Source organism: Eleginops maclovinus, chromosome 2 (assembly GCF_036324505.1).
Source record: "Eleginops maclovinus isolate JMC-PN-2008 ecotype Puerto Natales chromosome 2, JC_Emac_rtc_rv5, whole genome shotgun sequence".
NCBI classification, from domain to species: Eukaryota; Metazoa; Chordata; class Actinopteri; order Perciformes; family Eleginopidae; genus Eleginops; species Eleginops maclovinus.
Window position 1 is genome coordinate 3,073,516 of NC_086350.1, and position 27,629 is coordinate 3,101,144.

At 42.0% G+C, this 27,629-nt stretch overlaps 2 protein-coding genes across 2 annotated transcripts; both read right to left on the minus strand.

Annotated features, from left to right (window-relative positions):
- Positions 1-2,459: 2,459 nt before the first annotated feature.
- Positions 2,460-13,114, minus strand: cav1 (caveolin 1). Its single transcript, XM_063912858.1, has 3 exons — positions 12,776-13,114; positions 11,687-11,854; positions 2,460-4,415 (listed from the first exon to the last, which is right to left on the minus strand). The coding sequence occupies exons 1-3, from the start codon at positions 12,809-12,811 to the stop codon at positions 4,074-4,076; spliced, it is 546 nt and encodes a 181-aa protein (XP_063768928.1). The 5' UTR covers positions 12,812-13,114; the 3' UTR covers positions 2,460-4,073.
- Positions 13,115-16,615: 3,501 nt separating this feature from the next.
- On the minus strand, positions 16,616-23,169 carry cav2 (caveolin 2). Its single transcript, XM_063911052.1, has 3 exons — positions 22,870-23,169; positions 22,429-22,616; positions 16,616-19,081 (listed from the first exon to the last, which is right to left on the minus strand). The coding sequence occupies exons 1-3, from the start codon at positions 23,014-23,016 to the stop codon at positions 18,931-18,933; spliced, it is 486 nt and encodes a 161-aa protein (XP_063767122.1). The 5' UTR covers positions 23,017-23,169; the 3' UTR covers positions 16,616-18,930.
- Between the last annotated feature and the right edge of the window lie 4,460 nt (positions 23,170-27,629).

Below are 27,629 nucleotides of genomic sequence, written 5' to 3' on the forward strand. Positions count from 1 at the left end.
GTGTTTCTGCAAACCTGTGCTACTGAGCTACAATCCCATATGACATACTTAAGATTTTAGGAGGAGTTTTGGATGTTTGTTCCTCTCATTGAAGGAGTTTTCTGGTCTGCCTTCAATTGATTATAGAAAATCAATGAGTACATGAACGTCAAGTCTTTAATAATATTCTACTCCGAGGGCTACGGATAAATGGAAGCCAACAGGTCATGCAGAGACAGAGCAAGGTGGATGTAAATGCAGGACGTGCAAACAGAAAAAAAACCAACCTTTTATTGATAGGTTATCCAGGCCGAGCAGAGCAGGGCAAATGAAACAGAACCCTCCCATGAACAATAAACAGAAAAACTAGAACTGAAATACATGCAAAACTAATCACACGGACAAGACACAGCTTGAGAGGGCAGGAGAAGGACAGAAGGTGAAAACAATCAGGTAATCAAACACACAGACAGGAAGTAAAAACAGACAGAACACAGGGGGCTTTTCAAAATAAAACAGGGAACATTGACTGATCATGACAGGTGCATAAAGTGGAGGGAAATCAGATCTGAATGGTAAAAAGAGGACACGTTTATAGTGCTTTCCAGTCTTTACGATACACGATTATCAAGGACCGAGGACGTGTTGACTGCTGGATCAGTAGGATGGGGATCAAACCATCAACTCAATCACCTGAGCCTTGTTTGCAATATCACCAAAAGCACTGGTGTTGTCGTTTTAATTTCCCCTATTTCCACCAAGCAGGGGTGTTTTAGTCAAGATTCAGACCAAGCAGACCCACCTCCTTCACAGAGCGGAGCATTGAGCCAGCAGCTGGTGGCAACTTCTCACCCCGCTTGTATCAGGTCACTGCCATTAGCTCACAAGTGCCACTGTGCAGTCCCGTCGGTCTGCAGGGAGCTCACAGAGCCGTCTCTGTGTTCTCTCATCCTCCTGTGATGTCTGCTTTGGACCGGCGGAAATTTCCGTGCAGGCTTCGCTCTGCCAGGACCTTTTGCAACCTGCTCAGGACGCTTCTGTTGTTCAGCTTGCCCGTGGATGTGTTGCTGCACTGAGGTCTGAGTGAAGACTGTAGACATGTTTGGTTTATTTGTGATTGAAATTCACCTTGACTGAACTGGATATGCAACCATTAGGCCCAGTTTGTACCTCTCATTTTACATACAGGTTACCAATAGGTTTTCTTTTCGATTAATAAAGACTTTAGGCAATTTTCAGAAAAAAAACCCTACAAGATAAAGAAGATTTCAACCCGGTTCATCTTAAAATTCTGACTCTGCTTTTATTCCTTATATGGAAAATGGTTAAGCATGAGAAGATGAAAGTGACACATCTGCAATTATGGAATAAATAAACATACTATATACGCCTTAGTTTTTGTTTTTGCACAATGCACTTTGATTTTATTGAAAATAGTCAGTGGTTTAAACCTAACCCTGGGGTGTGCTTGGTTAGTTTTGGTCTTGAGTTGTTTGAATGTGTTTGGTCATGCAGTGTTTTCAATAAAAAATAGGGCAATATGGTTCCAAACTCTACTCAAAGCCAGGTCCAAACAGAAATACTTTCCCCAGTTTGCAGTAGAATAAGTTCACAGCACAGAGATCTGACCTTCGAGATGAACTGGAATACCAAATGCTGGCCTGGACTTATCGACCAACACTGGTACCTGACCTGACTGTAACCCTGGGGTTAAAAAGGCAGAACGCTTCTCTAGAGTGGTTGCAAAACACTCCTAGTCAAATATATCATAGCAGCACATGCAACTTTTTTTAGAAGATGCAACATTCACATAAGGTTTATTTGTCTGTGGGATACTTTACACTGTAGCCATGGGAGGCACAAACTAGGCCCTGGCTTCCACCAGTGTTTGCGCCATAAATTGAAACAAAAACCTCAAGTAGCATTTGACTTTTCTATTGTATCCTTGAATCACCCTTGGAAAAATGTAAAACAATGAGCCTCTGTTAGCGTGACTCATTGAACATGTTCCTGTTTTAAAGTGAGAGCCCAGGACGGCTTTTGGGGGAAAATGAACTTGAAGGGACTCCGGAATTGCCCAACGCTTTTATTTGTTTATCAAGTAACCATGGAAATATCTTGCCAGGGTCGGAAAAAAAAAAGCCTGTGAGCAAAACACTGAAGGCCGTCCTGACACAAGACTCTGATAGAAATCCTGCAGAGGGTTTGGAGGGCACTGCTGCTGGAAATTATTTTTCAGCTGCTCTTGCTTTAGCTTCATTCTTGTGTATTTTTTCCACGATTATCTGGTTCCTGCAGAACAGATGAATGAAACCACTATGAACCATTACATAATTACATTTGCTATGACTCAATATCACAAGCAGAAAAATAACAACAAATCCATTGTTTGAAACGGACTTTCATGAGAGGCACATGCCGGTGATCAGTTTATCCATCCTGGTAAAGAAACTGTGGATAAAAAACAAACAAATGCACACTGGATTATATTAAATTTTAATGTGCACAGCGTGATATTGTACAATAAAAGCAGGGAAGGAAAAAAAAACAAATATTTTCTTATAAAAATATCACCTTTGGAGCTTAAAAACAGTCCATTCAAGGAACAGGTGCTAGGATGTTACCTTCCCTGTGAGAAGACAGCAGGTAGACTGAAGGTGACGGAGTCAAAGCGAGCTTAGTGTCTCAACAAAACATAACCCCATCCTTATACAAATGCAGAAACCCCACCCAACAGTCCCTCCGTTCACCCGTCTCCTGGGAGGGAGGCATCAGTTTGACGCTTTTCAGCATCGTGTCCACAGTCAAGAAGCAAGGGGAGGCAGAACAATGTAGTCAGGGGGAAATTACAACAAATAATTATCAAAAAAAGGGGCAACAAATGCATCCAAAAACACACACACTCCATCTCACATTATCTTAATTCCAATGCATTAACCTGTGCAAGTACCACAGCGCATTAAGAAACATCTCCACACAAGCTTGTGTCTGCACACCAAAGTAGCTACTAGTACTCCACTACCTTTGCAAACAGGAGATCTTCATTAGTGCTATCCACTAACAATACTTTCCATTAGATTAGTGCACTGGAATGAGGCTTGTCATTTGATGCATAGACAACCATACAGTACATATTAAAAAACACAACGGTATTGAAGTTAAACCCCTCAAAAGTTCTTCATTTTCATAGTGTAGGGGGGGGGGGGGGGGAGAAGCATTCACTATGGAGCATTTAAAAGAAGCTTCACTGAAGAATGAAAGGCCTAAATTGGTCAGAAAAGAGTTGCTAAAATCAATTCTCTGTCACACTGTCATGAGGATGATGGGGATGAAACCTGCACTGGAAACATTTGAGGTGGAGGTGAAGGAAGAAGCGGATGCAGAGTGGCGGTGGCGGACGGCGATTTGTTTGCAAGGGAACAGGTGCATGCAGGAACGAGGGCAGGTTCAGTGTGTCAGACTGCTGGACAGCCAGCGAAGGGTGGAGGTGGGAGGTGGGTGGGTTTGATTTCGGTGGGTTTGACGGTCATGGAGGCCAGAGGGAGGGGTTGTTTCTGTGCTCTTCGGCTTGTTTTGTTTCTGCTGAGTCAGATTGACTGTGGCAGCGCTCACTCTTTGTCTCTGCTTTGACCTCACTAACCCCCAACCGACCCCACCCCCACCCCCACCCAACGGCTCCAAAAAACAAACAGGAATAAGCGCGAGAGAAACACCCCGATACTCCCCTCTTCACACGAATCAAAGTGATAAAGCTCTCCTCAGAAACAGGAAGACTGGAAAGAATTTACATCATGTGGAAAAACAAAAACAGAAAAACAGATTTGCTGGACAACAGTGAAGAATGAACAAAAACCCTGGAGAACGACCCTTTCCTTTGTTGTGCCCACCCACACTGGAGAGAAAAAAACAGCTGTTGGAAAAAAAGGCGGAGTCTGATGCCATGTGACCACGCCCCTTTATTTCCACACAACCCCGCCCCTTCTGGAAAAGTCTCCCATTTTCCAGAGGTCAACTTCTTCTTGAGTGTTGCTCTAGCCCTCCCATCTTCCCTCCCCCCCTTCTCTCCGTTAATCCTCCTCCTCTCCTTCCGGACGCTACACCTCCTTGACGGTGCTGATTCGGATGCTGCTGAGGCACTTGCCCATGGCCTCGAACAGCGGGTCGCAGAAGGTGTGCACGCAGATGGAGTAGACGCGACTGACGCAGTGGATCTCGATCAGATAGCTCTTGACGCACGGCACCACGGCCCAGATGTGCAGGAAGGACAGGATGGCGAAGAAGATTCCCCAGATCAGCGCCAGGGGGATGCCCACCAGCGCCGTCAGCAGCCGGTAGCACCAGTACTTGGTGACGGTGAAGGTGGTGAAGCTGGCTTTCCACACGCCGTCGAAGCTGTAGGTCCCTGCAGGCTCGGCGATCACGTCCTCGAAGTCTACCTGGAGAGGGAGAAGGAGGAGAGTAAGATAATGTTGGCCAAAGACATGGTAGATCTAGAGTTAAAGTACCAACAGTTCACTTTGGTTGACAGGATTACAGAAAAACAACTGGCCTGATGCTTATGGGAATTGGTGAAAGGCCTTTGCCACGAAAAAACCCGTCATATTTTGGAGTCAATCCAACATTTCAGGGCTAAGACACAACATTTTTAAAACTTGTATTACAATTTCACACCAGGGCATATCATGTAACGTGTCTTTGAGCTAGCCAAGCAGCTGAGACAGTAGATGAGCCACTTAACAGATGATGCCAAACAAGCTTTGCCGGGTAGACACAGATAGGAAAGAGGTTAGATGGGAAGGCAAAGAAACTTGGTAGATCCAGCCTTGTTTTATATTGATGAGCTTCATAACTTCTGCAAAGTAGGAAGAGGGTTTTTTGTTTGATCAATAAGATTACGGAGAAATAACTGGAGTAATTGTTTAAACATTGGAGAAACATTGGTTGTAGACTAGAAACAGGAAAGAAGTCAGAGGGAAAGACTACCTGAAGAGGAAGGAAGTGGGAGTGTAGGAAAACTCTTCTGGTAGACGTAAATCTTGCCTTGTTATGGATATTAAAGTATCATAACCTCCACAAATGAGGTTAGCTTATTGGTTCAGTCTGTTCTCTCATTAGATAGTACAGTCAGACAGTGCCCGAAAAGGAGGAGGAGAGAGCAGACAACATTAAGAAATGGGATTGTCTAACCTACCCTAACCCTAACCCTAACGTAGATATAATATTTCAACCTAATTATCTTTGGAGCAGTAGGAATCTTATAGAAGGATATCCTACAGTAAAACCTTGTGAAGGTGAACTGGAACACGGAGTTATACCACTAGAGGTAAGAGAAACATCTGTTTAAAAATAGAAAGTGAAACAAAAGCACTTCCAACTCAAATGAACGGTTAATTGTACTCTTTGTATTCTGACATTATGACTCATCCACCGCCAAAAGCATTCCCAAAGAGCCCTGCTATGGTGCAAATGGAGTTATTGCAATCACTCTCTTTCTTCAGGGCCTTTCTATTATTTCCACACACATCAGCTGCTTCACTCCCTCTCTATAGTGCTGGGATGGAGGGTGGGGCTCCTGGAAAAGATCCACACCTCCCCTCGTGGTGACTGGTACCACCAACACACTGCCCCGCCCAACACACTGATACACACACTATCTCTGGCATCTGCTCTGCTTTCTGCACAGGATTTCTGTCTCCAGTGCATCTTGAACCCATCCCACTTTGGTAGAAACAAAGATGGAGGCAACATTTTGATGCATCAAAACAGTGACATCCAGCTTTTCTCAAGGTAAAGGATAGCCAGAGAGAGACCACATGTAGCCAGGACTTCTCTTTGTTTTGCTCAGTGGTTTGAAAGACACCACGTCATTGTTTAAAATCCGAAATAATTATCAGGCTAAATCGAGTTCCTAGAAGCTTTTACCTTGGCTGTTGTAAACACTCAGTGTGTGGTACGACTTAGCTGGAAAAAGTCTGTCCTGCACAGGACAGGATGTGGTTCACATTTCTAACAAAAGGAAAGCTGCAGAGTTTGGATAAACCAGTGAAGGTCAAACAACAGGGAGAATTTAACCTGCAGGAACTAACAATTTATCAGACCGGCTTTTAAATATGACAATCCTAGCAAGTGCCTGTGACCCCATCAGGTATGTTTAAAGAAACACAGGGACACACACTCTCCCTCTCTCCCTCTCTCCCTCTTGTTGTCCCGGCAGGCTTTCTGAGTGCTGAGTCAATATTTATTTTACAGTTACTTGGAGACTATGCCTCAGCTAACACAGCAGTCGGGCTACCGATGGCTAATGGCTGCAATACCAGTAAGTCACACAGATATTATCCAGCCTCCCAGTGACGGTGAAATGGAAAAGTGAAGTGTTTAATTCCTAAGTGAGAAACAATCCACCGTTTGGAAGATGTCATGCCAGCTTACACAGGTTGAAAGGCAGGTTGATGGAAAGACTGCAAAGCTTTGGTTGAGACGATAAGACTCTCCACATGTCCGTCTGTTAAATATTAAGCAGGATCCAGCAGCCAGTTAGCTTAGCAGCATTCAGACAGGAAGTACGGCTAGACAGCTATAGCTCTGGTTTTACTGGTAACCAGCATGTCTGAAGGTCACTTATTAACTAACTGATTTGTCTATTCCATAGAAAAACTGGATAGTAAAGACATCAATGCCCACTGAAGTCAGTATGGCACCATCCCGCCGTAAAATGACAACTTTTTGTATGGAATAAACTATTTAATTGTTGGGTTTTTACAGGCACAGATAAGCCAATTTCCTTTCTTCGGAAGTAGCCAGACTAGCTGTTTCCTCCTATTTTCAGTCTATATTTTGGTCTAATGCATAATATCAATCTTCAGGCCGAATTTGGAAGGTGATAGATGAACTGTTTTCCCCAAAAGTATGTGAGATACTTCAAAAATCGGTCAGAGCAGAAAAAAGACTGCAGCAGGTTGTGGACACGAAATCTTGATGTTTTAAGAATTTGAAACACAGAGACTGAAGAGAAAAGTTCAAAAGGAGTGTTTGTATCTTGAGACAAGAGAGAGTTAGACTGGTTACCACACTCGAATTAAGAAAACTGGATTTCAATAAAGGAAATACGTTTCACTTCACGTCTAAAATACCCAGCGTTCTGCAGGCTCGACTTCACATCGGAAGGCCTCTTGTTCTTGTTGTCATTCATAATGTAGGAGTACATGTCACCATAACTTCAATCCTAAATGCCTCACATTGGATTAGACCTCTTAATATCCTTCTTTGTTTTTGTTTTTCCTGAAACCTGCAGCTCGTAAGTCCCGATTCTTGTCCTCCCAGCAGCAGCATAAAGCTCCTCTCACAGCACCAACTGGCAGCGCTCACCACCGCCTTGTAGTATAAATCTGGCAGCGGCCACAAAACCAGCGCGACGTCTATTTAATTTTTCCACAGCTACAAATTTTAAAGTGGACCCACTCCGCTCCAGTTTCCAGAACTTTGATTGAGACTAAATGAGAGCCTTCTGCAGAGAGGCACAAACAACCACAGCAGGACGGAGCCAGAGAGTGAAGCTGCTTTTATTTCTAAATACTGGTCTTTACTTTATGGGACAATGAATTATCAGTACCTGAAGTTTGGTGCAACTAGTCTATGGAAAGTCATCACCTTCAGGTGCAACAGCGGCAACATTGGATGGATTTTGGCTTCTTTGGCTTCATTGTTAATTACATTTTGGCATGGACACGATAAAATCCAACTCTAATCCAATGGTAAATGAAGAGTTTGGTCCCAAGCAAGAGGAATCTTCCACTATTTGCTCAAAGAAAGGACTTTTCTAAAGAAGTAGATCCCACAAGTCGACAGTTTTCTTGACTCCTCTTGATGATGCAGTTATTAAATGAATAAATGCAATATAAATACACATAAATACCATTATGTTGTGTATTTCTTTAACTACAAAAGCCCAGTCGTGCTAATTCAGAGTAAGAACACTGGAATCTCCTACTGTTTAATCAAAGAAAGCATGCTTTTTAAAGAAATGGATCAAAAAAGTTGTCATGATTAAGCAATTATCAAATAAAGACATGCAATAACTTAAGTAGGAACTCGCTTCAAACACCAATCTCTACTGAGTACTAACTGCATCCTCCCAGTCATGCTGGTGCAGACCGCATTTCAATCAGAGGGTTGATATGAAAATTGTCTCGGGGTCAGCATGTGACCCGCCAGGGAGGCGACTGTATTATTGAAGAAATATGGCGCTGCTCTATTTCCAGCGCTCTATCTCCAGGCTGTCAGTGGGTCGCTGGTGGAGAAGGTCAGAGGGAAGAACATTAATGGAGTCTTTTGTTGGTTTGAGGCTCATGGCTGTCAGAGGAAATGTTTGGTTTTGGTTCAGGGGGGGAGATAAGGTTGATTGGCAGAGGAGGCATACAGTGTGTGACTGACAGCACATTCTACATGATAAACTAAGGGGCGGGACATCTCTTAGCGGTTGACCAATCACAACAGAGCCGACCAGCTAACCAATCAGAGCAGACTGGGCTCTGGTTTCAGACAGAGGGTGAAAAGAGGAGCTGCAGCACAGGCAGTATGAGAAACATAAAGAGCTTTCTGAACATTAAAGCATGGAGACATGTCCCAGGAGAGACTCCACATACTGATATGAACCATGAAACCATTCTCAAAATGTACACTAAGTTTAACTGTTTGTAAAAATAACTTGCCAAATATTGTTTCATTTTAAAAAAATATGTTCTTAGATGCTTATAGTGTGATGTTGAATGTTATTTTGCATATGTTTAGGTGATGTAAACAATTTGCATGACATTTGGATGCAAACAAATCCTATAGCACAAGAGTTTCTTAACCTTGAGATGCCTCAAACCATTGTTAAGTTGCAATGAAGGCCTAGAAAATGTCAAAACTGAAGGTATGAGATGTTCAAGCAACAGCAAAATGACATCTATAATCAAATGAACATCCCACAATGAGGCTGCTAACTAAAACAACGATCAAAAGCAAACTAATGACAGGCCTTGCATTCCTTTTAATTCGACCGTCATGACTCAGGATCACATTTTTACTACTTCCTCTCAAGAATGGTCTCCAGTGGAGACATTTAACCCCCCCCCCCCCCCTGTCTGCTATATAAAGATTCTCTGAGGGAAAAAGACTCTCTGTGCATTTCAAACTCTGCATGCATGTCAGTAATGGAACTTATTTGATGTGGCCAGGTGATTGAGGCCAGCTGCAGGAGAACAGCTTGTGTTTGCCTTTTTTAAGAATGCGCTGTGTGTGTGTGTGTGTGTGTGTGTGTGTGTGTGTGTGTGTGTGTGTGTGTGTGTGTGTGTGTGTGTGTGTGTGTGTGTGTGTGTGTGTGTGTGTGTGTGTGTGTGTGTGCACGGATTGTCTGCATGCACAGTACAGTACGTGTGATCGCTGTGTTTGTGGGGCGGTGTGGTCACGGTGGATTGCAGAACGAGGGGGTTTGCTGGGAGGGATTCCCTGCTTGTGATTTTCATCGGGGCGCACCAAACACACGCTTCCACTTGGCAGAGATGTTTCATTGACCTCACAGTACCTCCGAGAAACAACACACACTGTAGAAACGACATGCTTATGAGACTTTGTTCTGAAATCTAAAATACTGTTTGTGGTTTTTAGGTCTGTTGATTTCTGTCTTAGTTATTATTTCCTAATTAAAGGAGACAAATCACATCCTGTTTACGGTTCATTCCTGTATGGTAGGTGTCTACTTGACAAATTGACGTGCTTTAATGTAAAAAAACCACATTATTTTCCTCCTACTCTCTGCCTGAACCTGTATTCACCCTCTGTCTGAAAGACTCCGTTTAGCTCCTGTGTCTTAAAGACCCTCTCCAGTAAAAAGTCCAGTCTGCTGTGATTGCTCAGTGTTTCCTGGTCATTTGCATCTGCACCCCTCATTGCCACCTGCCCCTTTACAAATATATGTGTAGTGTAGTTGTGACATCACGACCTCATGGGAGTCCTGACGTCTCGTTAAAAGTTCCTGCAATTTGGCATCTGTGTACATTTCTCAGTATATCAAGCGCTTTGATACTTTTACACTATTGTTTTACAACACTTTACAATCCAAAAAGACATGAAAATGCCCCTTTTGACTAAATGTGACCTCACTAACAGTGGTATTTGAAGTATTCAGAGCCTATAATCAACCATAGTACAATGCCAAAATGCTCCATTGTTCTTACAGTACTTGCTTAAAGTCTGCTGCTGTCTTCCGTATGGAGTTTTAATTTGGACTTGCATGTGATTTCCGATCGTTGCAGCAGGGGTCTGTTGAGTTGATTAGAGTGGGGCGGGACAATCGTAAAGCTTGAGTCTATTCTGAGACTGGAGGAGAGTCTGACTCACTGTCACAATGGAGGAGCATTGGGAGGGAGAGAGTGGAGGAAGAAGTGGAAGCAGAAAACGGGTAGAACTGTACATGTGGCACAACTGGAAAAAGACTATATATATATTCTGTTTCTGTAGCACCTTTCTTTCTGACTCCATTAAACTAACTTTGCAAAAAAGGCAAATGGGAACTCAGCACACGTGAAACCATTTCACTTGTTTGTCACATGGTAACTATGCACTAATGGGCACATGTGGTTTTCGGGCATTTCACATTTCAAATATCACATTCCCATGTTAGAAAACCATGTGATTTGCAGATATTTAACACGTGAATGATGAGGTGACATGTGATGAAACTCACATTTGCTTTCCTCCTCATTTAGAGAATTCCAGTGGCATTAGGAGCTAGAAAGAAGCTCCTTTAAAGTACTCACTTTCAAAGGAACAGTAAGAGGTTAAAGAGCAACTTTCTAATCAGTAATGGCAGACTGTCATTTCATTTGGAGCCAATCAAAAGCAACATTTGCTCCTGTGACGCAACGACAGGCATGTAGAGAAAGAAGGGAGTGAGAGGGAGGAGGAGGAGAATGGGAGGAAAGGAGGGAGGAGAGATTGGGAGTGGTGAGGGATATCCCTTCAGACTACCACTTGGCAACTTGGGTGTTTCCCTGTTTTAACAAGGCAGAGTTCAGGCATTTCAAAGAGCTGACCCCCTTCTCATGCAGTGAGACCCCCGACCCCCATGAACAAAAACTCCCCCAGCTGAGGAGGAGGGAGGCTCAGGCAGCTGCTGCTCCCCGCTCACTGCAGACGCGTCAGGTGGTTCTCCAGCGCTACCACTCCTCTGCTAACTCCTTCAAACCAAATAAACACTCCGTATTTACGCGCCAGGCGGCTCTCTTATGGAAAGAATTCCCAACAGCAAGGCGTGTGCAACAAGGACTGTGGGAAAAGAGCGCTCCAACAACAGGAAACTCGTAATGTTTCCTCTGTTGGAGCGAGGATGTTCACATGTTTGAGTCTGCTTGTATCGACTCAATGGGCTTTAATAACTCTGCATAGACTTTTCCTAATAGGGGAAAGTCAGTGGGGCGGAACACAGCGCTCGAGACAGTGCGCAGGAGAACTGCAGTGCACCTCTCACGCGCACATAACACCAGTTTGACAGATTTCGCCACAGTTTCCCGAAGTTCATTAAATCAAACATAATTGTCAAGCAGCTCCCCTTAGCTGAGTTAAAGTGCGAGCTCCTCAACAGGTATTTAGCTGGAGTTTAAGTTTCAAAAGCTCGCCACAGCTGCACCATTTCACCCCAAAAATAAAGCCTCCCGGTTTGACTCACCTTGACAACGTCGTCGTTTATGCGCTTCGGGTCCCGGTTGACCAGGTCGATCTCTTTGGTGTGGACATCATCCATGGTCTTCTCGTTCAGACTGTCGTTGTCCATGTCCTTGTTGTTGGGTTTGTAAATGTTCCCTTGCTTTCGGATGAACGGCGAATGCAGAAACTCCTGTCAGGGTCCAGAGGAGGCAGAAAGAGAAGAAGAGTGTGAGGAGGAGTGAGGAGGGAGAGAGTGCGGTGGGGCTGGAGTTGCAGCAGCCTGCCTTGCAAACAGGGATGGGTTTAAATGAGTAGAAAGTGAAGCACCACACCCCTCAATCCCGCCGCAAGGGGTCCTCTACACCCGGAGAGAAGTCATATCCTGAGCTGACACGCTGTTTGTTACAACCTGTGTCCATGGCAACAGTTTTAAGAAATGCGTAAAGGCACATACTCCAAATGTTGATTATCTCCTGACTCAGCGTTTTCCAAATCATTTGGGATGTCTTTGAACAATTAAGGTTAAGCAACTGTATTTTTTTTTATCCCACTAGTGGATATATAGGCACATTTAAAGTAAGATCACGTTGTGTTTCCGGATTCATTGCCTTCAAAACACAGTGCGTAAAGTGCTCCATTGTTCCCCACAGCTCTCCTTCGTGAATGTTTCTCATTCAAACTTCAAACCATATGGATTCATGATTAAATTCTAAGCATGTTTATGATTTCTAACTGAATTCTCCTCTTTTTATTTGAAAAAGTTTTGGGTATACTCTCCTTTACGCTTTTACGCACGAACTTATATCCTTCCATGCTCTATGCGTAAAAACAAGAACAGGTCGCTCTGTTAATAAAAGGTTTTAGCTGCTTGAACCTCACACACACTTGCTAATGCATACTCAATGGTGCTTCACATTCCCCTGGAGCGTGTGTGGGAGACGCGTTCATGACTAGGTGCCAGAAAATAAGATAACGATTGAAACATAGCGCTGTAGAGCTGGACCAACATCCAAATGTCCTTCATTAATGCGACTTATGCGCAGAAATACATAGTTCCTCGGAGAAGAAAAGTCCATGTCAGCTAAAAAAGAGATGAGAAGCCATACTGTACCTCTTCCTTCTCGCCGTCCTTCAGTCCTCCTGTCATGCTGTCCTGAAGTTTGAACAGATAAGCGCGGCGTAACAGACAAGAACACAATATAGGAAGCCGAGTGGGAGGCGTGGAGGCGAGCTGAAAGGACTGGGGCTCTTCTCAAGGACCTGTTTGGTCATCTAATTCCTGCCCTTTTTTCTGCTGAACGTGACTAGAATTTAATGCCAGAGAGGGGAAACCTCCGGGGTTTCTCCGGTGCGTATTTGGAGTCACCTGAAGCAGAGAGAAAGAAGGGAAAGGCAGCCTGTAACCTGCCACCCTGCAGCAGAGACTGGAACCAAAGGAGTGTTGTAACTGGAGTGGAATAACTTTATTTGGGGATCAAGGAAGAGTATAGTAAGCTTACTGTTCGGTGGAAATGTGGGCGTTAATTGAGGATGGCAAGGTGTGGATGTGTGCCATACCTTAGCCTAAGGGAGGCACATTCACAGTGTAGGATAGAAGACAGTGAAATAAACCCCACTAGAAATCAAAATACACAAAAGTAAGAAGGGTTTTGGAACTACGTTTTGGTCAATGTATTTAGCTTTTATGGCAACTTTAAGCCCAGTTTGTCATATTTAGCTTCTTCTACCTTCAGAGAATAATGTATTATTATATTTACACGTTTATTGAACCATCATTTAGTGAATTTGACACCTGTTGTTTTCAGCCTCACCCAGTTTGGAAGCCATGCTGGTCACTCTGGTTTGTTTACATTCTTGTATCAGCTCACCTTGGAGTGTCAGCTGATCACACACACTCAGCTGTTTACTGCCAGAGGAGACATTTCTTCAGTGTGTGTTTGGGGGGGGATTATAGATTTGTAAATGTAATTTTTCTTTAAGAGCAATTTGCATTCTGCTGACAGCTGAGGACTGTCCTTTGGGAGTTTAAGCTTCCAGTAGCACTTTTAACTACTGATTTTTGTGTACAAACAAAAGCAGAAACTTAACACCTACAAATTATAATAAATTGGTGCAGGTAAGATTCAATAAAGCCCTTAGGAAGAATCACAACTCACTTCATCAGTCAGTTACTCAGGACATTATGGGTTGTTAATCCTCCAATAAAGGCATCAAGTCTGCAGTTATAAATGTTCATCCTGAGCCATTCAAAAGGTTTGTTCTATGATATCAATAAAGCCTGTGACTGCTGAAATCAACACTGGATTGTGGACTACTGTACAGTACAGAATAAACTCAGTAACTTTGCCTTTAGTTTCCTCAGGTGTGGCGCTGAACATAATATAATAACCAACCCTGTTTCAAATAAATGCTGGAGGACGCAGCAACACAGTTTAGGCCCTCAGGGGAAAGTATTAGTCAACACTTCTCAAATATGAGACCATGTAAGGACTAAATGAATGTTTTCCTTGAGGACAAAGTAAAGATGAGCATTCAGAGTTAAAGTCAACCTACAGGAGACAGAAAGTGATGTCATGTGACTTCTCCTGAGGCCTCCCAAACCCAAATGTAAAATCCCTTTATGAAGAAGAGCGTGAATCCTGGTTCCTTTGCATATCTGGATTTCTGGGAACTCACGCTTAAGCACTGTAGGTTTATTAGGCTCTCACAAACATGCAAATGGTTCATCGCTCCGACAGACCAGGTCAGTGAACAGCTGATTCTGCAGCTGCACATGTGGTGCTCTCACGTCAGAATGACCTTTCTGACTTTAACAAAGTGATGCCTGCTCTTTAAACACGGGTTGCTTAAGAGTGGAATAAACTCACAAGGGTCACAACACGTTTTGATATCATAATCAAGACTAACTGGATTTATTACAGACTCAAGAAGTAGATTTATTGTAATGTAGTTCACCGACTAAATCAACAAAGCCTGAGCTTATTGGACAAACACTGGCTCTGTACAGGACAGCTTTGTGTTTGCTTATGTCTCTCAATTTGAACTTACAACCTGAATACACATTTCAAAATGATAAGAAAATGATCAATATGCTTTGAATTTTAAATATTGACCAACCATATTTGCGTGTTAGCACCTGCTCCAGATGCATATTTACAACGCTCTCACACAGCCTAAGTTTAGCAGGAATCCCTTTATCGGAGCGGGAGTGTGTGTGATATTAGCGGTGGCATCACAAGCAGGAAGGTCGCACGATCTTCAGTCATTTTAGATCAAGGTTTAGCTTTCTCTCATTGTACGGTTAGCAACACGACTGTATGGAAGTATGGAAACATACATACGTCTACTTCTACTTTTACTGAAGTACAAGATCTGAGTACTTCTACTTTTACTGAAGTACAAGATCTGAGTACTTCTACTTTACTGAAGTACAAGACCTGAGTACTTCTACTTTTACTGAAGTACAAGATCTGAGTACTTCTACTTTTACTGAAGTACAAGATCTGAGTACTTCTACTTTACTCAAGTACAAGATCTGAGTACTTCTACTTTACTCAAGTACAAGATCTGAGTACTTCTACTTTACTCAAGCACAAGATCTGAGTACTTCTACTTTACTCAAGCACAAGATCTGAGTACTTCTACTTTTACTGAAGTACAAGATCTGAGTACTTCTACTTTTACTGAAGTACAAGATCTGAGTACGTCTACTTTTACTGAAGTACAAGACCTGAGTACTTCTACTTTTAATGAAGTACAAGATCAGAGTACTTCTACTTTTACTCAAGTACAAGATCTGAGTACTTCCCATCCTCTGTGGGACTCACTTATTAAAATATCTCTCAAAACTCATCTTACTCTTCAGTAGTGTTGGAAATCCAAATGAGGTACTTGAGTATTTTTATTGTTTTTAAAACGTTTGTTCTTTTAGTCTTTGTAGACCGTTAAGATGCACTTAAACCCATACAGCTATATGTTTGTTAGGAAGTAATGGGGTTACAATTAAAAACGATGCAGCAGCACTATGGGTAAGATCATGGGACAAATGCAGTTCATTCTTTATTCAACAATAAAATAATAATACGGGAAAAAAAGTTTTATATAAAGTAGAAGCAAAATGTGCATTTAAGACAAAACAACAAAATACAAATAATATCAATTATAATATAAATATTTAAATAAATAAATATAAAATAAAAAATATATTAAAAAATATAAAACAATTATAAAAAATATGAAATAAATATAAAATAAAAGAGAAATGTTTTACTAAAGAAGTACACATGTGCAAATTGTACAACAATATATAAAAACAATGATTTATTCATGTAAAAAAAATAATATGTACAATTTAAAATGTATAATTCTGCCCTCAGTTGAACCTCTCAGGCAGCTTGTGTGCTGTGTATTGCTGTAGTTTGAGTTTTGATTTTGTTTTTTAAGCCGTAGTTAAGTTGAGGTAAAGGCCGTACCTGGATTTGTTGATTTAAAAAAGACAAACAAAGTCAAAAAGGGTGTGTACCTGAACTGCTCAAGAGAACAAAAGACGTCTGTGCCTTCCCAACTGAACACCACTTAAGATAATAGCAGGTATTTAGAGCTGAGGGAAATTGCAGAAGAGTAATAGTTGTGGTAAATAGTACAATAAGTGGTAGAAGTATCAAAGCACTGCGCACACATGAAGTACAGAACATCCTGCTGATATATCGTCTATATTGCTGCTGTTGGAGAATGAATATCCCGTGCAGTCTGGAGGTGGAGATGCTGTGCAGGCCTGCAGGTCTCACAGCGCTGCCTCAGGTGATGTTCCATCGAACCAGAGCTCCGTGTAGGAAAGTCTCTTATGAAATCTAAGAGAAGTGATTTACGAGACCTCTCTGGCACTCAGCTGCAAAACCCCAACCACACTAATCTCCTGTGACAGAAGAAGAAAACCACACACACAGAAAAATGAACCTCGAGGAGAAAAAGGTCTTTATTTTGGACATGAAAAAATTGCTCCAAACGAGTACATCCACAATACATCATAAAAGGCACGTTACAGTATGATTCATGATTCATTTACCTGGGGTTATTTAGTACTACATGGTATTGCTTAGAGGAGAAAAAAGCATCAAACACACACCTGCATTTTTCCATTATTGCATCTTAACTGAACATGCATGTTCTCTGAGGCTGTCATCAGTCTGACATCCAGGAGAGGATTAAAACGCTCTGAGAGAACGGCTGTCTGCTGGAGACAAAACAGAACAGTGTTTACTTCTGCTGGGTCTGATTTTCTACAAGTTCAGCAGGTTAGCTCGCAGTGCAAAGTCGAGAGCATCAATAATTCTACTTCCTGTGCTAAAAGTAACTTGCTGTTTCACATGCTAACTGTGTGACCACCTGTATGTTGGATCAGTTATACATGATCCTGTATTTCCTGCAATCTTGTGTTTTGAAAAGCACTAAAACTAAAAGCCTTACTAGTCAACATTCAAAATGCAAACGTTTGCAAAAGAGTGATACTGAAATTTGACATGGATGGAAAGTGTTTGAGAAGCTGTGTGTGTGATTGCATGAACCCGTGGATGCATGCACCTGCTGTACGTTGTTGCAGCTGATGAGAAATCTGTTTGTGACGAGCAGCTCTTTACCTCAGTCGTCAGTAAGCCCTTTGGTGGGTCCGCATAAATATCTTGGGCGTCCACAGTTTGCTGCCCTATGATGCTGAAGGTTGGCATTAAGTTAAAGTTTTTGGGATGTGTGTGTGTTCAATGGTTCCATGGATGCATGGACACGTACGCACAAAGTTGCAGACGATGCGAACATGTACTTTTTTATATCAATAATAGATCATTGATGAACCAACAGATGTTTATCAGGCCTTGAAGTCGCTTTGAGTTCATTGATTTAGCACTTTATGGTCGCTCCCTATGACATTAACACTGTTTCAAGAATACGCAGGGAGCTGTTCTCAGTCTGCAGACAAAGTAACACAGCTCACATTAAGAGACAGATGTTTTTCAGGAGTACAAGGAATGACAGAACTCTCCAACACGTTGTTTGTGTCTGTTTATCAGAGGTTGCTTTGCACCTGTGCACTTTGCTCTAATTTTCTCTATATCAGCTTGTTGTAGAGCTAACAGGAAGGGGGAACTCAAACATATTAAATATACAGTAACCAAGGTAAAAAACAACCCTCTGTGGGATCCTCTCTAGCTGTAGAAATGCTATAAAACTCTGCCTACTTGCAAGCAGCGCTGCAGACAACAACAGCCTCTAAATGAAATATTCCTGTACCAGAGTCTCAGCTCAAAAGGCGCCTTCATCGCGCCACTCAAATCAAGTCTAATTCTCATATCAGATACAAACAAATATCAAGAACTGGTTGTTGCAAAAACAATAAATTAGAAAAACCGTCTCTTTAATGATATCCAATCCGGTTCTGTTCAATCAGGTGTTAGAAACAACTCTATTTCATGAAGTCCATTATAAAGAAAACAATGCCCAATATTAGCCGACGCACTGTGACATCCACACAGCAGAATAAACCTTAAATGTGCAACAAGCTGCTTCTGAGCATTTAATATCTGCTGTCAGACGTATTACATTCAACTTCAAGCTGAATTAATGCAATATATACAATATATGAAAGGCAAAATATATATATATATCTATCAGTACGTTTCTTAACAACAACTCTACCAATTCTTCGGCTCCCTCAGCCACAAAATATTTGGAATGACAATTTTTTCTTGGTCACAATCAGCAAAACAAGTCCATTTTGGGTGGTGCACATGAGCTTTTCATAAAGTCATAAATAGCCTTTATCATTTACCTTGTGACCGGCAAATAATTTAGGGCAGCATGCATGGATTTATGGATTTGCAGGTTGAATAAAGTGAAGAAATATTGACTTAAATAGGGAGAAATGTTACGAAATATATAAAACAAATACTTTAATTGAGGTATAACTCTTGCTCTAAGAGCCTTTAATGACTGTGTTTGAACATGTATCAAGTCCTGACTAATATATATTAGGGAATATTCAATTTGACATAGATATTATGTATTTTTTAACCAATTCCAGCCCAGTTTTCTAGAAATATTTCACCTGAAAACGATCAAATTCTTGCTTATATTCCCTTATAAATGTAACTTTATTTGTGCAGCATCTAAAGGATCTGTTATTGGACTTTTATAAAGAGCTCTTGTCTTCCACTCGAAGCATTGTTCACTCTTCCTTTGACTGCAGCCTGTCCTATATTTCCTCTCCGGGGGGCATCAGTACTCGGCTGTTTTCACGTTGACGGAGGAAAGACACTTCCCCATGCTGTGGACGAGCGGGGTGACGAACATGTCCGTCAGACTCCTCCACACCACGTGCACCGAGGGCAGCAGCATCATGAAGCTCTGGATCGCCGGCATCACCAACCTGAAGCAGAGGGGTCAAAGGGTCACTTCAGAAGCAGATGCTGAGGAATAATGCTCTCGGAAAGTGCAATTATTGAAGCAAATATTTGACTTTTCATGCTTTTGTTCGCAGAAATCCTCTCATTTTAAGGAAGACCTTGATCTTCAGGTGTTTATTTTGCACCATGAATGTTGAAAGAGCATAGTGGCAGTAGAGTGAGATGTAGAGAAGATACCACATGACGTTTCTCCCGGGAAGAAGCAATACATGTGAATTTGAATGACTGTAATCCAACTTTTCTCAAATCATCCGCTTGCATACAGCTGATTCCACTTTGCTCTTTGCTCACGAGTCAAAGTCAACTTTATTCAGTTTGTGTGTACAGACAGAGAGGTGGAAATACTGTTTCCCACAATCCAGAGGATCAAAAAATACAAATATCAACAACAGTCAACATATACAAAATAAAAGTCACTCCAAACGGACGTGGATGAATATATTGCAGTCAGAAAGGTACATTAGTGCAAAAGATATAGCAAGTGTCTGGTGCTGGATGTGTGTGTGTGTGTGTGTGTGTGTGTGTGGGGGGGGGGGTATTAAAGTCCAGGTCCAATGGGTGCAAGGGGGAGAGGTGGGAGGCATGGGAGAGCACAGCCTTGCAGTGAAAACGTAGTGTTTTGTTTCTATGGTCACGCCTATGGTCTAGCTTGCTCCGTTTCATTGGACTGTCTTCTGATTGGTTGTGCATCGAAAGGCAAAAATGGAAATAATTTAGAATGTTGTTACTACGGGCTTCCTGCCTGTCAAAGGATTGATTTCTAAATCCTGCGGCTGCTCCATCCAGAACTCTCAGGTCTTCTGGGACGGGTTTGCTTTCTGTCCCCAGAGTCAGAACAAAACATGGAGAAGCAGCGTTCAGATATTAAACTCCCAGAGCTCTGCAGGTCTGCTGCTACTCTTACTACTTTTAAATCCAGGCTGAAGACATTTCTTTTTGTCGCTGCTTTCAGTTGAACTATATATTTCATACCCGTGTTATCCTGTTTATTTTATTCTCTTTGCTCTTTAATGATTGATTTTAAAATGCCATTTTATAATGTGTTTATTTCTTAATGCTCTTAATGTCTTTCATTTTTGTAAAGCACGTTGGATTGCCTCGTGTTGAAAGGTGCTATAAATAAAGGATGCAGCTGATGGTCAAAGCTAGTAACGTTAAATCCCCCATGAAGTGAACCCTTATATATCTTCAAAGCAATATCTTTGAATCATAAATGGCTCTCTAAATGGTTACAGTGGGTGTTTTCTTTCCCAAAGTAAATCATGGGATGCATGATTATTTTTAGCATCTGCTGCAATTTTATCCCCGAGCTTGACCTGTTTCTGTTTGGACAATACATGAATAATTCTGCAACATCAGAGCTTTGTCTCACATAATCATTTAGATAAAAGGAAAAAACAGCATGCCCCAGATTAAAATACATATGTTTCGGGTGCATTTCCACCCAAAAAACCTACTTTCCCATGCCATTAGAGGGGTTTAAATGACCCTTTGATTCATATTTGGCAGGGTTTCCCTTCACAATTATTCCATTGTTACATTCCTGCAGCTTGTGACCTTTCCCTCGATGTACTAAATACATAAAAAGGTGTATTAGAAGAGCTTTGAAGCAGCCGCCCCCTGTGTGAAGTCCCTTCCTCACATTCCTCATGTATTGACATCCCACCTCTATTGATGAATACCTGCAGAAGATTCCTGCTTTAAACTCATCACGAGCGTGTGACCTCACCTAGGTGAAAGGTCACGCTCTGCAGCTCTCTGAAGAATGTCCCACTCGGGTCTGCAAATAAGCCCGTGCTGCTGCTGAAATGCCAGCTTTCCTGCAAAAGGGCACGGGGCGTTTTTATTTTCCACCACCACTGGAACTCTAAATTCCTCCTAACTTTCCACAGAGCGCCGGGTATAAATGTTGTGTTGATAAATGGGACTCTTTGGGCTGTGGTCTTGCATGATCTTCAGACCCCTGGTTTACCTTCTATAGCTGACATAATGCATGACATCATTATCCAAATGAAGGTATGAAAACAAAGTGTTTCAAAGTTATGCTCCGAGTGTAAAAATCACTTCTCTGAACGTTCGAGAGAAGAGCCAGAACGAGTTTGCTGGTATTAGCAGAGGCCCCCGAGGACGAGTCATTTAAAGTGGCTGTAGTGTTGCCACAGACACTGAAACATGTGAATAAACACGCCTTTTACGTGTTATAATTTCCCTCTAACAGTCTTTAAAGAGTGTTGTGTCTCTGTAACACTTATTTAAACCTTATATGGGAAATTATGAAGTGTTGGCAGCAAGACAGGAAGCTGTTTATCCCTTTTCTATTCTATTTGTATCCAGTGTCGGGGAACATTTAACTTAGATGTAATTAAACTACAACAGGAACTACATTTAGCTGTGTCTTGCTAGTTGTTTCACTACACATATCTTTGTAATTTAAAGGGGCCTTGTTATGCTTTGTTGGTGTTCTATAGGTTTTCAGTGCATGTAAATGGTCTGCAAAGGCTAAAATCCCTTTGTTGGACTCCTTTGTTTACATCCTGAACATAGTGACATCATTATAACACTCGTGCTTCTCTTGGCTAGCGCTCCAACACATTGTACGTGATAGGCTAAGGGGCGGGACATCTCTAAGCGGTTCACCAATCACAACAGAGCCGGCCAGCTAACCAATCAACCAATGGTTTCAGACAGAGGGTGAAAAGAGATGCTGCAGCACAGGCAGTATGAGAAACATAAAGAGCTTTCTGAACATTAAGCACCTCCAAAGAGACGCTGCATGTGTCACTTCAACAAAGCATTTCATTTATGCAGCTCTAGGTACTTAAAGTCGCTTTCAATATAACGTGTTTATTGAAACGTTTAGATTAATTGGAGATCTTACGGAAAGACTTACTGGCTATTTTGATAAATTAGTACTTGTGTCGTACATCACTCTAGTACAACACGTCTGTTTACCAGTTTATAGTTTTTCTGTCAGTATTTATTTGCTGTAATGTGACTTTTTTCTCATTTCCATCAAATAGTTTGAACTGCTTTTTCTCAATATTGTCATTTAGTTAACAAACCTCCAGTGCTATGCTTTCAAAGCAGCTTCCCCAACATTGAGTATGACTACAATACCTATGATATGGTTTTCTAAATCAGTATGTTACTGCTGCCATCACTTTAAAATGATGTGTTTGTTTACTATGTTTTGGGGTAAATGAAGAATAAACCCTATAATACCTTATAACAACATTTGGCACCGTGCCAGAAGATCCATAGAAACAACAGCAATCAGAAAGCTGCAGGTTTTTGAAGAACTTCTCCCTACCAGATGTGGATGCAGCTGAGCACCGCGAACACCAGCCCGAGGATGAACGCCATGGGCACGGCCAGCAGAGTGCTCAGCAGCCGGTAGAAGATGAATTTGACCAGCTCGAACACGGCGTGGCTTCCTATCCACACTTTGTCGAAGCTGTGTGTGGAGATGGGCTCCGCGATGACATCTTCAAATCCAACCTGTAAGATCACACACACAAACATACACACACAGATCACACACACGCAGACACACACAGTGAGCTAAAGAAAACTACCAGGAAGGATGGCTTTATGGTGGATTTACGCGTCTTCCAGGTATTCAAGCTGCACATAACCGAGTTTGTTGGATCAAATATGACTACATTAGTAAGTTAATGTAGAAAAGGAATCGCTACTCTGTCACCAAGTTTCACTTTCTAAGCCTAACTCCGCACATTGATGATTAGTTTACCTTCAGCTGAGCGTTAATATCATTCGGATCTCGGTCCGGTTCCGCTTCGTACATCTTCCCCTTCTTCAGAATGGGTTCTATGGATCTGTTAAACTCGTCGTCGTCCATAAACACACTGGTATCCATGTTTTCCTTCTCCAGACCCATGTTGCCGGGCTGACAGTGCAGGCAGAGCAGCTGGTGACGGTGCGCTGTGCGCCGCACTGAGCGCCACCCCGCCCTGTATGGAAAGCAGCGCAGCGGGGGGCAGTGGAGACACGGCGAGCTCAGAGTCAGAGTCACAGCCCCGGGACATTCAGGAGCTGACTGCCGCTACTGTGCAGTGTACCGGGCCCCAGGCACGAGCCATGGACACCCAGGAGTCCCTATGAATACACAAAACCTCTCCATGTGATTAAGCATGAAAACCTGCAGGCCTTATTTGTTTACAGGGGTGGAAAGAAGCAGAGGGTGGAGAAGTACTCAGGTCTTGTTCTTGAGTAAAAGTAGAAGTACTCAGATCTTGTACTTGAGTAAAATTAGAAATACTCAGATCTTGTACTTGAGTAAAAGTAGAAGTACTCAGATCTTGTACTTGAGTAAAGTAGAAGTACTCAGGTCTTGTACTTGAGTAAAAGTAGAAGTACTCAGATCTTGTACTTGAGTAAAGTAGAAGTACTCAGATCTTGTACTTGAGTAAAGTAGAAGTACTCAGATCTTGTACTTGAGTAAAGTAGAAGTACTCAGATCTTGTACTTGAGTAAAAGTAGAAGTACTCAGATCTTGTACTTGAGTAAAGAAGAAGTACTCAGATCTTGTACTTGAGTAAAGTAGAAGTACTCAGATCTTGTACTTGAGTAAAGTAGAAGTACTCAGATCTTGTGTTTGAGTAAAGTAGAAGTACTCAGATCTTGTGCTTGAGTAAAGTAGAAGTACTCAGATCTTGTTCTTGAGTAAAGTAGAAGTACTCAGATCTTGTTCTTGAGTAAAGTAGAAGTACTCAGGTCTTGTTCTTGAGTAAAGTAGAAGTACTCAGATCTTGTTCTTGAGTAAAGTAGAAGTACTCAGGTCTTGTACTTGAGTAAAGTAGAAGTACTCAGATCTTGTACTTGAGTAAAAGTAGAAGTACTCAGATCTTGTGCTTGAGTAAAGTAGAAGTACTCAGGTCTTGTACTTGAGTAAAGAAGAAGTATTCAGATCTTGTACTTGAGTAAAAGTAGAAGTACTCAGATCTTGTGCTTGAGTAAAGTAGAAGTACTCAGATCTTGTGTTTGAGTAAAGTAGAAGTACTCAGATCTTGTGCTTGAGTAAAGTAGAAGTACTCAGATCTTGTTCTTGAGTAAAGTAGAAGTACTCAGATCTTGTTCTTGAGTAAAGTAGAAGTACTCAGGTCTTGTTCTTGAGTAAAGTAGAAGTACTCAGATCTTGTTCTTGAGTAAAGTAGAAGTACTCAGGTCTTGTACTTGAGTAAAGTAGAAGTACCAGAGTGTAGGAATACTCTGTCACAGTAAAAGTATTCTAAATGTTCCTCCAGTGAAAGTAGAAAGTACTCTCCTCTAAATGTACTTAAAGTAGCGACAGTAAAAGTAGTCATTGTCTGATTGGTCCATTTCAGAATAATATCTCTGATATGTTTTATAATGATTGATCATTAAAGTGTTCTCAGAGCTGGTAAAGGTGCAGCTAGTTTGAATGGCTTTGTATACTGCAGGGTAGCTGCTGGATTTACTGCAGGTGAACTACAGTCTGATTATAGGGAGATCATATTTACCATCGTTCATCCTAATCTGCCTAGCAACTAAAGGTATTACATTTAGAGATATTGCACTCCAATGCATTTCGGAGACAAATACTGTACGCATTACATGTTTTTAACACCCAAAGTTACTTTTACATATAAAAAACACATGACAAACATGTAAAATAAGATGGAGTACTGCAATACTGATATATAAATACAGCCTAGTATACTATAACTATAACATTGGTTCCACATTGACGAACTCAAACATCAAAATGCTCTTCAATGTATTTCTAAGTGGTAAAAACAGCAATAACCCTAAAAGACATGACAACTGTGAGAAGAGAGATTATGCATGGATAAATAATTCAGATGTTTTGGAAAAGGTAACAACCTGCAGTTTTGATTCCCCCCAGGCCGTTTGTTTTGGAGAGAAACACCCACATGTTTATTTCCACAACAGTTTGTAACTATATAATCCTGGTCATTATTATTGCTGCTGAATCTGTACAGGCTGTTCTACCTGTTGAGTAGATTTACCGCACATGTTCCTTTTGGTCTGCATGGATTTATGAGGCGCTGGCTGTTTCACGAACGCTTCAGCCAACATTGTTAAAATAACTGCAGATCCTCAGAAGCCCAAACAGGAAGAAGCACAACAGGAAGAGCTTTTCGTCGAGCAGCAGAGCCTCACATGGAGATGAAATATCAGAGGACAGGATCCGACCTGACCCCCGACCCCTCACAACGTATATAAACGTATGATCTTTGTTACCATGATATCTGACTGTGATTGAAGAAGAAGAAGGGGTCCTATTATGCAAGTGGTGGTTGTCCCTTTCCTGTAGTGTGTCCTATAGGTTTTGGTGCATGTAAATGGTCTGCAAAGGCTAACATCCCAGTGTTCCCTCCAGAGACAGTTTCTCTCCCACCTGAAATGCCTCCATTGTACTCCTTTGTTTACTTGTGTTACATAGTGACATCACAATGAAACAAAAATATTCAGAGACTCCTCAGGAGAAACATTTATGAGGATGTTGCGGATCCTCTGACCTTTACCTCAGTCAAAATCCATACTTATGGTCTCCTGGAGATATATTCTGAAGTAAACAATTCACAGAAGAAAAGGCAGGTGCAAAAAAACAAGGGGTTTGCTCACAAAGCACAAGGATAAAGAAATCCAGGCAGGTAAACAAATCGAAATACAGGAAATACAGGAAATACAGGAAATACAGGCTAGATAAAAAAAGACGGGCTTCAGCTGTAAAGCTAAGGCTCATGGCACAAAGACAATCTGGAAGCAAACTGGCGGAAGTGGACTGGTATATATAGTGGGAAGCTGATTTGGGAATGGGGAACAGGTGAAGTGAATCGACTGACAGGCTGGGAGTGGCAGGGTCTGAAATGACATGAGTATGAACAGGATAAATCAAAACCAACACACAGGTTATTTTAGAGGGCAGGACTTCAAACCCCTAAGCTGCAGTAACTAAAAAGGAAATGTCATCATTATAACATACATAAAGAATTGTCGTTAAACTGTATTTATTCGTGTGTTTCCAGTGAATCTCTGTCTTTGCTAAATATTTGTCTTATCAAAAAGCCCCCCCTGCATGCAGCAGTCCGCTCTTTGTTGATGCGGCAGCTCGAGCATCCTGCGTATCGATGAGCCATCTGTAAACAACTGCCTCGTTTGTTTGGACACCACAGTCTGGATGTATGCACAGAGACAAATAAAAAGTCAGCCGGCAGAACAGATGCATGCTGGGTATTCAGACTGATCGTGGGGGGGATCCCTGGCTCCGAGTAAAGCGACAATACAACAGCACAATACTCGTGGATTAACAGAGAGAAGGATTCTGACAGACAAGCATTCAGAGAGGGGGAGGGGGGGAGAGGACAGTGTTGACAGGAGAGAGTGAGCAGAGGGAGCGATGCCTTTGGTTTGGATACCGACAGCGTATTGAGGTTATTACCAGAAGTGTTTCTACATTTAAACAACGGATATGCAGAAGCTCCACAGAAGAAGAACGATGATGGTTGTGTCGACCTCCTGACATTTTCCTCACTCAAATTCTCCCCTTCGTCCATGTTTATGGTCCCCTGAGGAGATATCCTAATGCTTTGTTGATCACCTGATCTTTTTTAGTCAGACCAAGATGTCCACCTTAAAAAAGCCAGGAAAACAAACCCAGAGGGGGTCATGCTCATCGGACGTTCAACCAACTTTCCTTGAATGTCTTTGAACAGATTCTGCAATTAAATGCAAAAATGACCAGTAGGCAACTCGAAAATATTTTGGTTTTGGAAGCTATTATTGACCACAAAGCAGTGTCCAAACGTTGGTTGTAGCTTGCCAAAGATCTGTGTAGGAAGCATGAGGCAGAATGCATCCCAGAACTGATTCACGGGTGCATTGTAATGAGCTATAGCTGTAAACTGGCTACGTTGCATCTGAAGCTGCTAACGGGTCTGCAAAAAATGTGGTCTTGGCCTGCTGGCTACATTTGAACCCCCAACAATTAGCGTTAAAATAGGGATTGTATCATCAGGTCGATAGCCAATGGGTCCCAAGACTGTCCTCTAACACCAGCCTGAAGCTAATAGGTCGACTTTGCAAAAAAAATTCATTACATTTCAGAGTGCAATCAGCAACAGTATACAGATTAGGAACACCAAGAATCCTGCAACTGCATTAGCTATTTTATTAGCCAAAACGGTTGGCTTTTCAGTCTGTGATGGACGATTTGTAGACATTTGCTGTCCCTATATCACTACAGTCATCAAAAGGTTGACCTTCTTCTGGCTTGTGAGCGTTTCAACCCTGCAGGTGAATATTTAATGAATTCTCCAAGCATTTCCGGACATCCCGGCCTGCCTTCCCTTGAGGATCCGTGTCCTGATGCGGAGCGATGTGGAACACTTCCTCTGATTTCACAGGGAACAAATGCATATTTGTCCAGGAGTTTCCAGGGGGGGGGGGGGGAACAATGATATCAGCGCACCCACATCGCAGAGGGATTTCCTGTTCCACGCAAAG

Excerpts from the sequence above, each read along its gene's own strand:
- cav1 (XM_063912858.1), bottom strand. The coding sequence starts at position 12,811 with ATGACAGGAGGACTGAAGGACGGCGAGAAGGAAGAG. Across the intron at positions 11,855-12,775 it reads AGGACGGCGAGAAGGAAGAG|GAGTTTCTGCATTCGCCGTT; the intron begins GTACAGTATGGC and ends GGACCCTGACAG. Across the intron at positions 4,416-11,686 it reads TAAACGACGACGTTGTCAAG|GTAGACTTCGAGGACGTGAT; the intron begins GTGAGTCAAACC and ends CTCCCTCTCCAG.
- cav2 (XM_063911052.1), bottom strand. The coding sequence starts at position 23,016 with ATGGGTCTGGAGAAGGAAAACATGGATACCAGTGTGTTTATGGACGAC. Across the intron at positions 22,617-22,869 it reads ATATTAACGCTCAGCTGAAG|GTTGGATTTGAAGATGTCAT; the intron begins GTAAACTAATCA and ends GTGATCTTACAG. Across the intron at positions 19,082-22,428 it reads CTCAGCTGCATCCACATCTG|GTTGGTGATGCCGGCGATCC; the intron begins GTAGGGAGAAGT and ends CCTCTGCTTCAG.